Below are 15,501 nucleotides of genomic sequence, written 5' to 3'. Positions count from 1 at the left end.
GCACTTAATTTTAAACTTGGATGTTTTAAACTTGGCAGCGACATTCGCCGTTTCGCTCTTTATAGGAAAGCTTTTCCCAAAACTGCACCCATTTATATGAAATATTAAAGCGTTTTGTTCCATCTACAGTTGAGTGTATGAACTGGCCAAGAGTGACTCAAGTAACAAACAGAAACTTGTACATTTTATTACCATAATTATGCCAGAGAGGTCCCCTCATTCATTATTTATAACCTATACCGAAATAGAAACAAGGAAAGATATTTTCTATTTACCTGAGGAAAAACAAAAACAAAAAAAAAACTCTTTTTGGGCAGAACAATTTTTATTATTTTATTTATTTATTTATTTTTTAATATGTATATAAAGTACTATAAGTTCTCTATTATAGATGATTCATTGATTTAATTGTAGGCTATGTTCTTTCGCTTAGTTTCCTTTTGATTTAGCTTTTATTTCCTTTTAAAATTCCGTGTATCACTAGGTTTTGTGTTAGCTTTATATCTCATCCTAATGCCTATTTATGTCTCTTGCTGTTGAGGAGCTGCCTGTTCTTCCTTTCCTGTTCCAGTGTCTGTGGGTTCAGAGCGTTTAATATCAGAAGCTGAATGAGCCCGAGGACTGAATGTGCATGACAGCTGTCTAGAATAATCTGCCCATGGTGTTTGAATGCTTCCACATGGGGGCGGAGGCTGGGGCTCCTGTCCTCCTGGCTATACGGCCCTGCGCTGTGCGCACACGTGCGTGCGCGGGAACTCGTGCCCCGTGCGTTTGCGCGCGCGCGCGTGTGTGTGTGTGTGTTCGCAGTGTCGCTTAAGTACCCCGGACAGCGCCATGCGCCACAGACGCACTTCTGCACGCGGAGGAACTTCATCTGAGCGCTCTCTCTTCCAATCAGGCTTTTCCCTCATACAGTTTTAATTAGTTTCTTCTTTTTTTTTTCTTTTTTTTACCTCTTCCGCAAGTTCACCCTCTCTTTACCCACTTATTCGGATTACTACTCTTTTCCTGCCGGGCATGAAGCAGTAGAGCCGAGAAGCCCTCACGGAGAGGCGGACTACTCTTTCTCTTTCTGTCCTCCTCCTGCCGCCTCCTCCTGCTGGAGCTGGAGAGATGCCCGGGGCAGGATGTGCTCCAGCCGCAAGATCCTGTGGAGCCTGCTCCTGCTGTCCGTGGTGGAGGTGGGCCTGGGTGTGGCGAGCATCGTCCTGGGAGCCGTGGGCATCAGCTCACGGAGGGAGCTCAAGACGCAGCAGGGCGATGCGTCTCCGGTCTGGAGTGGACTCTGTGTACGTGTTTGGAGCGACTGTTACCTTTACTTTCTGTCTTGTTTGCCTCCAGACAGGATAAGTATCTCCAGGGAAGGTGCGGGGAGTGGAGACGAAGCTTAAACTCGGGGGAACTACCTGGCTTTTTATAAACCCGCCTTAGATTTTGGAGACACCTGGTCTGATAGAGGGGAGCGCGATTCTCCTTTGAAATTAGTTCAACCGTTTGTTTTATTATGGAGGTTTGTATCTATGAGATTAAGTGTGATGTGCCTTTTTACTGGACACAGAGGGATGTATTTCTCAACATAAAGCTCAGCCATATAATATTATGATGAGGGTAACTTAAGTATTATGTTAAAATATGTGAAAACATTAAAAGAAAGTTCTAATTCTTTGAAAAACAAAAACATATTTAGGGCATATGAACAATCTTTTACTTTATCAGCTTCCACAACATATTAAACATTAAGATCAAGACTGTTGTGAAGACTGAGATGTATCCATTATGTGTTATTACCCAATGATATCACAGAGAGATGGCACCGGAGCTAGTGAAGACTGGCTTCATTAATTCATGCATGAATTACAGCTTAATGCTTTGGAGGGTCGAAGCTTGAAAGCCTAATCATCCGCTCACTCTCCTGCATAGTGTGTCTCCTCCTGTTACGCTCTCAGCCTCATTGTCCTGATTTTGCCAGCAAACACTGAAAGGTTTCCTGACATTTAAAAAAACAACAAACAAAAAAAACAAAAAAAACATATACTCAGTATCACTTACTGTAGTGAGAGCTGCTCCGGCTCTCTCACTAGTTATTGCTGACAATTACTGCAAATGCCTGGAGCTCAAGAGATATGAGTCACAGAAACATATCGTATTTTTGGAAAGCATCTGAAAGACGGCTACGGTATAAATATGCCCCCCCTCTGCATCTTCCAGAGAGGGAAAGAAAGCAATTACTTATTGCAATATGCGATATCAAGGCACAGGTACAGTGTGTGTCTGAAGTTGCTGCAGTGGTGTTACACAATGTGAGATCTGTGTGTTCAACCTCACATCTGTCGGAGCCCTGCCTGCTGACTCAGCCGCCCTATAGCCTCACGCTCGCCCAGAGGTTAAGATCTCAGCTCTCAGGGCCTGGGAGTTTTTAAGAATGATTCGCCCGACCGTCCTCAAAGTAAACCCAATGTCCGACCTTCGATTGAAGATTTAGGGTCCTGCTCAGACTCAGAGGGAATTGTTGTCTGTTCCTCTCGTTTTGTTGCACATTTCTGTGTTTTTAGGTCAGGGTATGGAGGAGTTTCCTCCCACTCTGTCTCCTTGCATAGTTATTTTAATATACACACTGACTATGTGCTTTTCATTCCACTCCATGTCTCTATATGAACAACAAGACCTATACAATCATGTATAATCACTTTATACCTCAACAGAACTGTAGCTGTCATAGATAAACAATAAAATGAAGGAATTAACTTGATGCAACAAAGGAAATCTTAACCTGAGGTCCACACTTTTCAAAATTGTCCACCAAACTTGATGACTAAAACATAAATCTGAAAAGAAATATTCAAGGATAATCTTTCACACGTAGCAGAAATTCAAGTGATTCTAAAGTGTCTTGATATATTCAGTAAAAAACAAACAAACAAAAAAAAACATTAAAATCACAACAGACTGTAACTGATCCTGACATTGAAAACGAGAGGAATCCACACTTTCCCTCCACACACACACACACACACACACACACACACACACACACTACTGCTTCCAACAACTTTCAGTAGCACAATGCGGCTCCCGGCTCACTGAGCTGTCCCACTTGTGCTCTCACTCTGCCAGCACAATACAGCACCACGCTGTTCCAGTTCAGTCCAAATTACTGACATCCAGGACAATATGTCTCCCCCACGATGACAAACTATTTTTGGAGGGAGGAAACTGCATGTGTACAACAGAGGATAAAGAAAGCATTCGCACATCCTGTCGTCAAGGCAGAAGTGACGGAGTGATGAAGAAAGTTCACGTTTCCCATAGATTCTCGACGCAGCCTGTAGTCTAGATAGAGGTTTTGGAGCCGTTAATAAACTCGTTTGTGGTTCTGCTCTTTTTCCAGTTCCTGGTCTGTGGGATGTGTGGAGTGCTGTGCGCTCGAAAGAGGACGGGTCTTATTGTAAGTACAAGGAGTTTTCATGGAGTGGGTTGTTTCTAGAAGACCCAGTAATCTATGTCTTCTTTTTTATGTCTATTAGATTGTGGTAAATAACATATGCAAGAATTATCCATTTTTTAGCTTGGTAAATAAGTGAAATGACTTTCCTCTCACAGATTGCATGACTCTCACGTGTCTGTAAAGTCAGTATATAGCAGTCAGCACCTGATTAGCTTAGCATGGAGACTGCAAACAGAAAAGGTAACACAATCCACCTTCAAGCATCAATCCTGACTGCAAATTATTATGTCACATTTCAGTTATTTAATCCAACAAACAAACAAGCTCAAACAAACTTGAGAACTGAAATGACCTACCTTTTGGTCGTGTGTGAAACAGTTGGTCTAGGTTTGGCAGAAGGATAATGAAGACACCAGAAACTGGTTCAAGTCTGTAACAAGTGCTGATAGATTGAAGTCCTGCTGTTTCCCTTTTACCTGCATATACATGTATGCTAAGCTAAGCTAAGCTAAGCTATGCTAAGCTAAGCTAACTGTCTTCCCATCTAATTGTATTGTCGTGCACTGTTTTACACTCTGTTCATCGCGCCTTATAGAACGAATTCATAAAAAAGAGAAGAGATCAAACTAGTCTAGTTATTGTGGCGTGAACTCTCATGGATACAAACAGCATATGTCACAAATACTGGCGCCGCACAAATGGTCTGTGGGCTGTAAACACGTGCGTCTCTCCCTCCGAGCAGGTGCACACAGTGTATGCTCTGAAAGGGACGTCTGAGGAAATGAGAGGAGACAAGCAGTCACCTCTCTTCCCTTTCTGTCGCTCTTTCTGTCTTTTTTACAGTGTCTCAGTGTCTCCTGGTCCTCGTGTTTCTCTCTGACTCCCTGTCTCCTGCAGGGAGGGCACTAATGATGGATCAATGTCAGCGCTATCTGCTGTAACAGAGACATCCCTCAACCTTCCCTCCGCCTCACAGTGTCTATCCCCCCCCACCTTTTGCCTTTGCCTCGTGCCTTTCCCTTTTGCGTCTCTCTTATCATCCGTCTGTCCCCTCCATTCAGTCTCTTTCTCCACCTCATTTCGATGGTCTGACTCTCTCCATCTTCCTCTCTTCATTTGCCTCCCTCCTCGCCTCCCCATGGGGTGATGATTGCATTAGGTCGGTTTGGCTCCGGACCCCTGCCAGCCACTTTCCACACTTCACCGGGTAATCACTGAAATTGGAGATGCCCTTTTCCATGGAGTTACAGGCACTAACGGCATCTGTGCTGGGAGCCATGAAAGAGAACCTGAACTTCAGACACAATACGCACAGATGCATTTATGAGGAGGTAGAAGGGAATCAATAGGACTTTATTGTTTTGATAGCAAAGTAAAGGTGCAGCAATTATTTTCCAATACGTTTCTCCCACTGGGTTGGAGTTGCCTTTTTGCTGATTGTAATTCTAAGGCGGTAATCCCTAAAATGTGACTGACTGAACACCGATAGTAAAATCTCACCAGCAGTCACACAAATCACACACACACACACACACGAGTGAGTTGTGCAAGCGCATTCACAAACCGAGCAATATTTCTGGAAGAGGCGGTCGGCACTGAGAGCTGATCTGATTTTCTAATAGGAAACGAGGTTTATTTTGACTGATGCGCATTACTCACCGCCACAGCCTTCATCCAAAACAGCAGCGCGATGCGGACGGCAGCTCGGTAGTAGCTTGTACAGCATGTCTCCCATCTCATCACATTTTGTCAGTCTGTTTACACTTTTGTCGGGAAGGATATAAATTCTGCCACTTTCACTAACATAAACCCTTCTCTGTCTCCGTTTCAGATGATCCTTTTCTCAGCGTGCTGCATCTGCGGTCTGATCGGAGGGATCCTCAACTTCCAGTTTGTTCGGGCGCTGAACAAACGGCCCGATTTGACGCCCTCAATCCACCTGGCTGCCATGACTCTGGCCTGTCTTGGTAAATGGCTAAAGCAAAATCCGTGACTCAGTCTAATGCAATGCCACTGAAAGCATGTTAATGGCTGCTGCATGCCACACGCCAACTTTACCACAGTATAGAATTTGGTGTTGTGTAACTGTCTCCATCGCTACCACTGCCACAAATCCACTTTACACCACAGCTTAGATTCTTCAGCTAAGGCAGTGACTCGGTGAGGTTGTGCATGGAGCTAAATGCTAATGCCAGCAAGCTATGTTTAGTAGGCAGATGTTTCACAATAAGAGCATTATTAAGAAATGAATGGTGTGTATAGACACTGAAACAGTAGGGGCCTCATGGATGGAAATGGATGCAAATCATGTTAAGTTTGTATTAACGGCGTCATGCGGCAACTTTGAGCAATGCAACTGGGAGCGAGATCTCTTAATAAAATACAGTAACTTAAATTTGTTAAACAGACATAATTAGAGAAAAAAAGCCCTGTTGTTTAGGTAGATAAAGGTCTCAGTCAGCTGTGTGTTCAGACTGTCCCATCAGGCCTCCATCTAATAGCTCTACCAGTTTAAAGACTCCGTTAAATTAGATACGTCATCTATGCACCACTATCTGGTGGTAAATAATATGACGACTCAGGGGTACATACTAATTAGCGACTGTCATCCAGTGAAATGCTTTCTCAGATTTTCATGGCCCTCCCTCCACCCACGTCTCCTCTTCACCTGCTTTGGCAGGACTGATGCACAGCGGTGGGAGGCTGTGGCTGTTGGAGCGGACCAATTAGAGCAGACCTGCCACCTCTAGCTTCCTGGTTTTACAAGAAACACTTTGCAGAAACAAAATGAACTCTGTATCACCTTAAGTTTGCACCAGCAAACTGACATTTTCTAAAGCCCCGGGGCCACAAAAGTCTGCAATAGTAAATCTAGGACATCCCACTCATCAGTTAAATTGCAGAAGTCCTCCATTATTTCTCCGGCATGCTTTTCCTTGTCCTGTCTTGTCTAGGGAGCACATCGTGTACCTTATCCACATGGCTGACCTGTCGCCTGGCCAGCTCTGAGCAGCAGAGGATGTTCCTGGAGAGGGAACACTCATTGCACCATTCGCATGAAATGACAGAGAAGGTGGGACGTGGCAGTAAAAAGGGCGTCTTCACTGAGCCTGCGGGGGGGCGTGTACGTTAAGTTTGTTTCTGTGTGTTCTTTGTGTGCGTCCTTCTCAGGAGGTCCTGGACAACTCCAGCAACGGCATTCCCCAGATCTCCTACAATGGACACACCGCGGCATCGCCTTGATGACGTCTCACCAGATGCGACCCGCACACGCCAGAACGGAGGCAGCTGCCGAAATGCTCGCTGTCAGAAAGCAGACACAGCTTCACTCTACATATCCTGCAGCTTTTAACTGAACACTGACAGCAGGAAGTGAACCAGGTCCCTCACCTCGGAGCCCTCTCGCCTGCTGGTGGAGTGAGACGTGCGGCGTAGGAGGGCGTTCGTGCTTCTGAATTATTATGCAAACGAGGGTCCGAAGACCCTCTTTTCAGCTTAAACCAAAGCCAGGGTGGTGAGCTGCCGTTCGGGTGACAAACCAGGTGACAGAGACTCTGTGTCAACTTCTGATCCCTAAACTGATGAGCAGCAACGAGAACCATTCTGTCCGACTTCTCAAAGCGATGAGCACAAACCAAGCATGCGGCTGATTCACTTGTTTTGAAGAGCTAATGCTATTCCAGTCCTATTATCTCTCTCTTGTCTTGTAATCGGTTTGTGGAATGAAGAGCCTGAGGTAGCCCACAGTAAACTGTATCGTCTGACAATGGAATGCTTTGACATGACAATAAGGTGATGTGCAATGTACTGTACTGTATATCCATGCTTGTACATCAGGTATCTATAAATCAAACATATTTTTATAATGCTTCTTATAAAGTGAACTCAATTAAAGTATCACTAGTCTGAAAGATGGACTATCCAGCGTGGGGGTTACATTACATGAATTAATCAGAGCGATGACAAAATACACAGATTTTCAGGCTTTTCACACGAGGCTGGTGACTTACTTTGGAATACAAATGTGTGTGTGTGTGTGTGTGTGTGTGTGTGTGTGATTGTATAGGCCATTTAAGCACACTGTAACTGTTGGGATTTACTTTTGAGACAGTGGACAGGTTATAGCATTTTAATCAATACATTAAATCTTTGCTTTCCAATAAATTGTTGTAATATCAAAGTCACATATTGGCAACCTGCTCACCACGCTGTGGACATAATCAATATAAAGCGGTATTTAGGGAGTTCCTGGATTCCTATAAGACCACAGTTAAACTCGATGATTCCTTTTGGCATAGACGCGGTGAAGTAAATCTGCTTTATAGCGCCTCTCAAACCCACAAGCATAAACTGCTTCACCCTGCAAGAATAGGAGAAACAGCAGTAAAAAAGAAGCTATCATATACAATCACAATCACGCGTGTAGACACAGCTGCGACCTCTAGTAAAGATGTACAATTGCGTTCACAACATCCCACTGCTCAATACCATCTTTACGGTGTTAGCCTCGTGCGTGAAGCAGCAAAACAGTGGTGTGTGAGTTTGTGTGCATGTCAACCCGGGCTCATGGCAGCAGGAGCCGCTGGGAGCTCTTGCTGACTAAGAAACCACGTCACTATTTATCACCGTGACAACAGACAGGAGTGGGGCATGGCGCCCCTGAGAGCGCCAGATCTTCAATCCCCCCGTGTGTGTGTGTGTGTGTGACAGCAGAGTAAGAAATGCTGAATCATGTGACCTCGTGTAATGCTTCTCCCTTAGAAAACTGTAACACTAGATCAGTCTGTGCGTGTATCAGGACATTTTTTCCATTCATGTGACTGGACGATTGTGCGTGTGTGCGTGCGCGCATGCGTGCGTGTGTGTGTGTGCACCAGTTGCACACAACTGACACCTCAGGTCACCCCTATGATCTTAATGTGGTGCTGCAGGTAAGAACAGGATACAGAATCAATAAGTGTCTCTTATCAGATGAACAGCTTTGTAGCATCCTTGCCAGGCTGTCCGTGCACAACTTGTGGTTTACATAACAAAGGGCACGCTGGGAGGAAAGTGCATGATGTTAAGTGCTTTCATCAGATCTTTAACTTATATATCATAAACGCTTTTTGCAGTAGTATAGTCATATGCTGTATCATTATTGCAGTGTTCCTTATCTATTATTTGGATTGTTGTTAATTGCTGTCTGCAGTGTGAGATATGAGAGTGGATGGATTTGCTTTTTAGGGCCTGGGCCAAAAATGATCCACTGCAGCCTCGTAACCCCCGAGTCTTCCTACTCTCGGCACATTTGCTACAGTAAGCTTACATCGGCACAGCTCTTCTGAGTGATCTTCTGCTTAAATGGTCCATTTCTAAAGTTGATTTTGTTTTGAAATGGTTTTATATCCTTGCTCATGTGGCGAGTGTACTAAATACAAGCTCTTTTGATTTTCACTCCGTTAAATTGTACTGGCACGTTATGTCACTCCCAAAATGAACAACACATGAATTATTTAAACTAAAAGCCACCTTGTGTATGGAGTCACAGGAGTGCCTGGAAGAATTCAGCAAAAAAAAACAACACAAAAAAAAAAAAAAAAAAAACAGGAAAATGCATTTGGAAATATATATATAAAAAAATACATATACTAAAAATAAAAAAGCCTAACCTACAATTGTTAGGTTAATACCTCCTGATATATTTTTAAACACATATTTATTTCATTACATATAAATTATTTGTCTTTATATTTCACCCCTTTATTTATAGTATTTACCTGATAGTTATCCTTATTTCTTATATTCTTATATCACTTTTTTTCTCTTTTTTTTGGGCATATTCTATGGCTCCGTACTCATAACTACATTTAAATGAAATAGCAGATTTGCTAGCAAGTAATTTAATAATAATAATAATAATAATAATAATAATAATAATAATAATAATAATAATAATAATAATAATAATTGCACACAGAATAACATTCGACAGCTATGGAGTCTGTATTTGTTAATTTCATGACTTTATACATATTTTAAACATAATTATCGTAAAATAAGCAGTTGAAGTATTTTGTTGCACAAACTATGCTTCACAAACAGGTCACATAACTCTAAATATTTTCTGAGATGTCCAATTATTAATCAAATGTCTAACGTACACTTTAGGTTGCAAAAACAAAGAAATTATCTATTTTTCTTTAACAATTATCACTATGTAAAACTATAAACAAAAAAAAAACATAGTTTAAAAAATTGAGTCGTTCTTCATTTATTTTAACTTGCTGTGATCCCTCCTCGCCAGAAGGGGGAAACCTACACAAATGTTTTTGACGTCGAACAGCTGTTCAACCTTCCTCACAGCGGAAATGGCGAAGTGCTGCTCTTCCGTTCTTCTTAAACAGCATGGCGAACTTCGAGCATGCTGAAGACAACCCAAAACACGTGAACATGTCTGGAGAAATCCCTGCCGCTTGCGACCCAGTCCAACCGGGCGAAGCGGCCCCTGCACCGGGCGGAGATGCGGAAGTCCTCCCGTGTGCGATCCCTACGTTCGCCGCCGCCTCGGAGCTGCTGTCAGCGCCCTATTCGTGTCTGGTTATGAACACGCACCGGAGACACATCGCCCTGCCGCCCATGTACCTGAAGAAGAAGAGGACGGGTATTCAGGAGGAGCTGGAAGCCGAGCTGCTCAGGTTCTCCCAGAGGTATTAACACACACGACACGTTTTCTTTACTCTTCAAAACGTGACCGACATCTCTGCTGCGCAGTTCATAGCAACAGCAGCAGCAGCAGCACACGAGTCAATGTCCTCCATTTTAATATAAGTTATTACAGGTTAACTTGCATTTACTGTGTGCATGTGACTGTCTTTGACTGAATTAATATCATATCTATGAGATCCATCATCTAAGGACTCTAACTTAAATGTAGCAGTACCTGAAGGTGGAAACTGGTTATTTTATATGTGTATAAGCTCTACATTCAACATTTGGTGAGTGCACAGATGTTTAAACATCAGCGTGCATTAGAAGAAATAGCTCTTTAAGTTATAATGAGCTGGAGTGAAGCTGATTCTTGTCAACACTTTATATACAATGCTGTATAACTTAGTCTGTGCTAGTATTTTGTAAACTGGTGATGTGTTTTATTGGCTAAACCATGAACTTTTACACTGTGAAGGTTCTCTGTCATCTACGTCATGATATATTCAGAAAGACAAGGGGCAAAGGGACTTGTAGAGATTTGAGAAGTATAACCCATCAGGAACGAGTGTTCTTCGTCAGGAACTTATCACTGGACTAATAGCATTATTGCCTAAGTTATATTTGAACATTTAGGAAAACAAGAAAAACTCAAATTTTTATCAAATTGTTTTTTTATTTTTTTTTATTGAAACGACAAAGCAAATTATGCTATTAGGGTTTAGCTATAACGTTATGTTCCTGATCAGGAACGGATGTTTCTGATGGGTTATGCCCACAGAGTTTCCTATTTAAACCTCAAACCCACCAGTCCCTTAAAACTGAACTCAGATGAGTGGTGACATGACTTCTCAGAGAGAAAGAGAAATGTAGCGGAGCACACTTGTTTCTGACATGGAGTGGAGTTTATGTATAAGGAGCCATAAATGGAATTAGCATCTACTCACAAACTGTGCGTGGTATTCCCTCCATGTGCAGTATTTGAATTAACACTACCTAGAGGTGCCACATGTCAGCATGGCTGTAAATAAACAGCATTTTAGGAGTTCCTAATCTGGAACCTGTCCTACATTATTAAATCTTTAGCAGCTGCACCCTGGCTCTCCTTTAGCTCATCAAGTGTGGTGCTGAGAGAGATGGAAAATCAGATGTGCACTAGGGTACCTGTGATGACGGTGAGGCTGACGTCAGGACTATAAGAGTCACAGTTTGCCAGCATACAGTAGTATAAAAGAAAGAGAACCCACCAAATGCTCACAATAAGAAAGCTTCAGAAGATAAATGTGAATCATTTTATGGAAAACTACGCCACAATTGTATGTGAAGGTTGTCAGTCAATCAGGTTATGTTTAGCTGAAACCCTGCACGTCCTCTTGCCTTTGTTTTTTGTCTAGCTGCTTATTTTAACTGTAGCTGTAATTGTAACTAATCTACCGACTATTTATTTAAGCTCCCTTTTAATTGCTGCTACGGCTGCAGATACCGGGCTCTGCATCCAGTGGGTAGTGCGGTGAGGTGGTGATTAAGTGGCTGCGTGATGTCCTTACAACAGAGCTGTAATAAGTTGTGAACGTTCTGTTGTGTGTTCAAAGCAGGCTGAAGGCTCCAGTGTGGTTTTCAGCTGGAGCCGATGTGCTGCAGTGTGCTGCACATGTTCGCCCTGCTAATAATTAAAGTTTATCAAACCGCGTAGCCGCCAGCCTTGTTCAAGTTGTTGTGTTTGTCTCTTGCAGTCTGAACGGAGTGCCGCTAGCTTATGACAACATCAGGATAGTGGGCCATCGGGGAGACATTTACGACGACAGCGGCTACATCCACATGGACATAGAGGCCAACTTTATTGTATTTCAGCCCAAAAGGGGACAGAAACTTGTGGTGAGATTTACATTTAATTTATTTTGATTGAAGCCAGAGCGGCTTAAAGTACTTCTCACTATGTATCCTGTGCTTTGTGGTAACACTTATTTTTCTACAAGTAATATAAGTACCTGTGAAGGAGACATGTGTTTAACTATAATATTCCATGTGTATTATCTATGACCGCATATAACATGATACCCACCTGGTGCAAACCTCGGAAATATAAACAAAACACACCAGCGTTTCACTCATCTCCACAGGGGAAGGTAAACAAACTGGGCATAAGCCACGTGGGCTGCCTGGTGCACGGCTGTTTCAACGCCAGCCTCCCTAGACCGAACCTGGTCCCCGTGGAAACCTGGAGGGACGCGGGGCCGAGGATCGGAGCCGAGCTGGAGTTTGAGGTGCTCGCGCTCGACGCGGATCCTGCGGGGGTGCTGCTGATCAGAGGACGACTGGGCAGGACCAGGCAAGTGAGCTGTGATGATGGTGGTGGTGGTGGTGGTGGTGGTGGTGGTGGTGTTTTTGAACATGGGAGCTTTGCCCGTTGACTTAAATGAGGCTTAAGAATTATAGTCATATTAATTCATTAATTAATCGAAACTGATCAGATTTCCAAAATGTAACATCCGGCACTATTATAGAACAGCTGTGATTAAGACAATGTTTGAGGATAGTAAACACCTGACTATGAGTTTTTGGTCAACATAAATGTATTTTCAGACTGGCCATATTAACAACTACAAGCAACACACAGTTCATATAGTCGTTGGTTAGACAATTAACATTTTTCCCATGTATATTTTTGCTATCAATCCACATCAAAGAAAAGTAACTAAAGCTGTTAAAAAGTCTAGACTTAGAAAAGGTAAAATATTTCCTCTGACATGGAGTGAAGTCGAAGTTGAAAGCAGCAGAGACATCATACCCAAGGATGACTTTGAGTAAAACACAGAGTTACCTCTTGCCGTGCAAATGAGCCCAGGAAACACAGACATAGACATCAATATATAATGAGATAAAATTATGCTGTGGTGACATATTATACCCAAAGGTTCAACTTCGCGTGGGCGTGTAATGTTCTCTAAACTGCATTTTAAACTCGCTTCACTGGGTGCTGGAAGTTTGCTTCATTCAAAATAAGTGATTCAATAAATCCTGCGTCGTGACACTTCTGCTGGTGCAATAAAGAAAACACTTTATGATTATGCATTTTTGCCCATATTTCCAAGAATAATATACAAGTTTGAATTTTTGTTGCACTAAATGTCACACATTAACGGTTGTTACACCCTTGACTGATGATTGTGTTTCTGTCTTTGTGTGTCTCAGGGTGCAGGAGCTGCTGGCTATGGGTGAGAGCTCAGAGTCCGGTGTCCCTGTGGAGCAGCCAGAACCGCAAGGCACGGAAGCAACGGCAGAACAAAGCCAACAGGAGCCTGTTGAAGACTCCCCCAAGAAAAAGAAGAAAAAGAAGAAAGACAAAGTCAAAGAGGAGGAGGCAGAACAAGAGATAACAAACATGCCCTCCTGTCAGCAGGACGGCGACCCGGCGTCGGAGCTGAACGGAACAATGGATGAGGCGGACGGCAACGAGGCTGGTGAGAAAAAGAAGAAGAAGAAGAAAAAGGAGAAACGTGTGAAAGAAGAAGAGGAGAACGTTGAACTCTCGCGCCCCGAGATCCACGGGAGTGACTCCAGCGGTTACCATAGTGACAAGCCAAGCAAGAAACGGAAGCATGAATCCAGTGTCGACGCAACAACGGGTGTTAGCGACGATCCCGAAGTGAGAAAATCCAAGAAGAAACGAAAAGGTGACATTGAGCAGTTCGCCTGAATAAAAAATGGACAATGGATTGATGATGTGGTAGAAATCAGGAGGAATAATTGACACTGGCAATGTTTTTGATGGAGGAATAAACTGGCGTGCCTTAATCATTTAACACAATATTAAGCAAACAAGGTGTCTGCCTTCTTCTGAGCGTTTTTCAGATCTTCTAAGCAGATGATGAATCACGCAGGAGAGCAGGGGAATGAATGAATGAACGAATCGAGCAGACCTGAGGGGCTGTTCCTCGTTGCATTGCTGTTCCAGCGCACTGCCTGATGGTGGAGCAAAGCTGCTTCATACGTGCACACCAGAAATCCACAGGTGGAAAACGTGTGTGTTTAACGTGGCCAGCAGAGGCAGGATTGAGTTTTTGTGCATTTTCTTTTGTTTGATATTTGCATGTTCGCCTCGGTGCCTTCAGGCGCTTCTTAAGCAGATTGCCTTGATTTTAACTGCAAGTCAAAGTGAAGTTTTACAAAGTGAAAGTCATAATGTTCAGTCACAGTGACAAGTGGCACAGTCATGCATTCCTTTCGTCTTTGGTATTAATGTGAATATGGAAGTGGATTTATCCTCTTTGACTAAGAACCAAAAGAAATGCAAAATAAATATTTGTTTCTCATCCAACTTACAGAGGCCCTTAGTCTGTTTACAAGTTCTGCTGTTTGAGTGATAATCATGACATCCATACGGGTTAGATTCTGATTAAAAACATCACTAATATTCAGTAATACCAATGTAACTGCTTTTCAATAGTAAATTCTCCTCCATCGCAGTGTTTCATTCTCATCCCATGGTGTCAATTGATAAAAGTGTCGAGAGACGAGCTAAAGATCATTGGTGTTTTCTTTACCTCCACCCCCGTCCCCACCTCTACACGCACGGGTAGTGAGAAGCCCCCCCACACACACACACACCGCGGTCCCTCCATGCCTTCAGTGGGGAGTCTAATTAGCTGTTAGGCGCTAAGAGCCTGAGAGCTTATCGGAAGCCGCTTAAAGAGGATAGATAAGGAGCGGCAATTAACCCGGCTCATCTTCATCGCTCACACCTGATAGTGTATTTCTGCTGTCAGTGACACCCCCCCACTCTCCCCACTCCCCCTCAGTCTGGGTCTCTGTCGCTCCTTTTCAGAATCTCGGACAGAAAAGGGTTTAAAAATGTGCTAGAACACGCAACAAAAACAGCACGTAACCACGGCCTAATGAAGGAACCCACAGGTTGTAACTCATCGCTCTGAGTCATTATTGAATCGCGTTCTGAAGTTTCATGTTAAGTGTCATTTGAATATGCTGAAGTGCTATTTGAAGCAATTTGTAAAACCTTTGTATTTGTTCAAGAAATAGCTTTGCAGGAAAAAAAACATTTATTCACCTTCTTGCTGACAGTTTGCTGAAAAGATTGATCAGCTGACTTTAAAATTAGCCCACAGTTAAGGACTGGAAGCAGTCGGCCTTCTAAAAACACAAATCACAAATTCATTACACCTTGTTAGTTTAATCGATTCGAGAACAAAATGTTTTTGCAATGATTATGAGTTCAGACTGTTTCTCGGCCCGGGCTGCTAACTTAATACAGTCTCTGATGGTTGCCAAGCAACTAATCCAGCCTAAAAGTTTATTTAAATTTTTAATGTAAGAGTGCGAGTGGCATCATCTTGACTAAACTGTGACCGACA

General features: G+C 43.0%; 2 protein-coding genes across 2 annotated transcripts; both read left to right on the top strand.

The window, feature by feature from the left end:
* Positions 1 to 633: 633 nt before the first annotated feature.
* On the top strand, positions 634 to 7,362 carry LOC125020148 (transmembrane protein 196). The gene is made up of 5 exons (XM_047605436.1): positions 634 to 1,289; positions 3,389 to 3,445; positions 5,277 to 5,412; positions 6,400 to 6,518; positions 6,617 to 7,362. The coding sequence occupies exons 1-5, from the start codon at positions 1,128 to 1,130 to the stop codon at positions 6,686 to 6,688; spliced, it is 546 nt and encodes a 181-aa protein (XP_047461392.1). The 5' UTR covers positions 634 to 1,127; the 3' UTR covers positions 6,689 to 7,362.
* A 2,431-nt stretch (positions 7,363 to 9,793) lies between these two features.
* On the top strand, positions 9,794 to 14,450 carry polr1f (RNA polymerase I subunit F). The gene is made up of 4 exons (XM_047605914.1): positions 9,794 to 10,134; positions 11,866 to 12,007; positions 12,253 to 12,461; positions 13,325 to 14,450. Exons 1-4 carry the CDS (start codon positions 9,833 to 9,835, stop codon positions 13,827 to 13,829), a joined length of 1,158 nt encoding a protein of 385 aa, XP_047461870.1. The 5' UTR covers positions 9,794 to 9,832; the 3' UTR covers positions 13,830 to 14,450.
* Positions 14,451 to 15,501: the final 1,051 nt, after the last annotated feature.

This window comes from Mugil cephalus, chromosome 14, assembly GCF_022458985.1.
Source record: "Mugil cephalus isolate CIBA_MC_2020 chromosome 14, CIBA_Mcephalus_1.1, whole genome shotgun sequence".
Lineage (NCBI taxonomy): Eukaryota > Metazoa > Chordata > Actinopteri > Mugiliformes > Mugilidae > Mugil > Mugil cephalus.
This window is presented reverse-complemented; position numbering and strand designations above follow the sequence as displayed.

Excerpts from the sequence above, each read along its gene's own strand:
- LOC125020148 (XM_047605436.1), top strand. The coding sequence starts at position 1,128 with ATGTGCTCCAGCCGCAAGATCCTGTGGAGCCTGCTCCTGCTGTCCGTG. Across the intron at positions 1,290-3,388 it reads CGGTCTGGAGTGGACTCTGT|TTCCTGGTCTGTGGGATGTG; the intron begins GTACGTGTTTGG and ends CTCTTTTTCCAG. Across the intron at positions 5,413-6,399 it reads CATGACTCTGGCCTGTCTTG|GGAGCACATCGTGTACCTTA; the intron begins GTAAATGGCTAA and ends TGTCTTGTCTAG.
- polr1f (XM_047605914.1), top strand. The coding sequence starts at position 9,833 with ATGGCGAACTTCGAGCATGCTGAAGACAACCCAAAACACGTGAACATG. Across the intron at positions 12,008-12,252 it reads AAAGGGGACAGAAACTTGTG|GGGAAGGTAAACAAACTGGG; the intron begins GTGAGATTTACA and ends TCATCTCCACAG. Across the intron at positions 12,462-13,324 it reads GGACGACTGGGCAGGACCAG|GGTGCAGGAGCTGCTGGCTA; the intron begins GCAAGTGAGCTG and ends TGTGTGTCTCAG.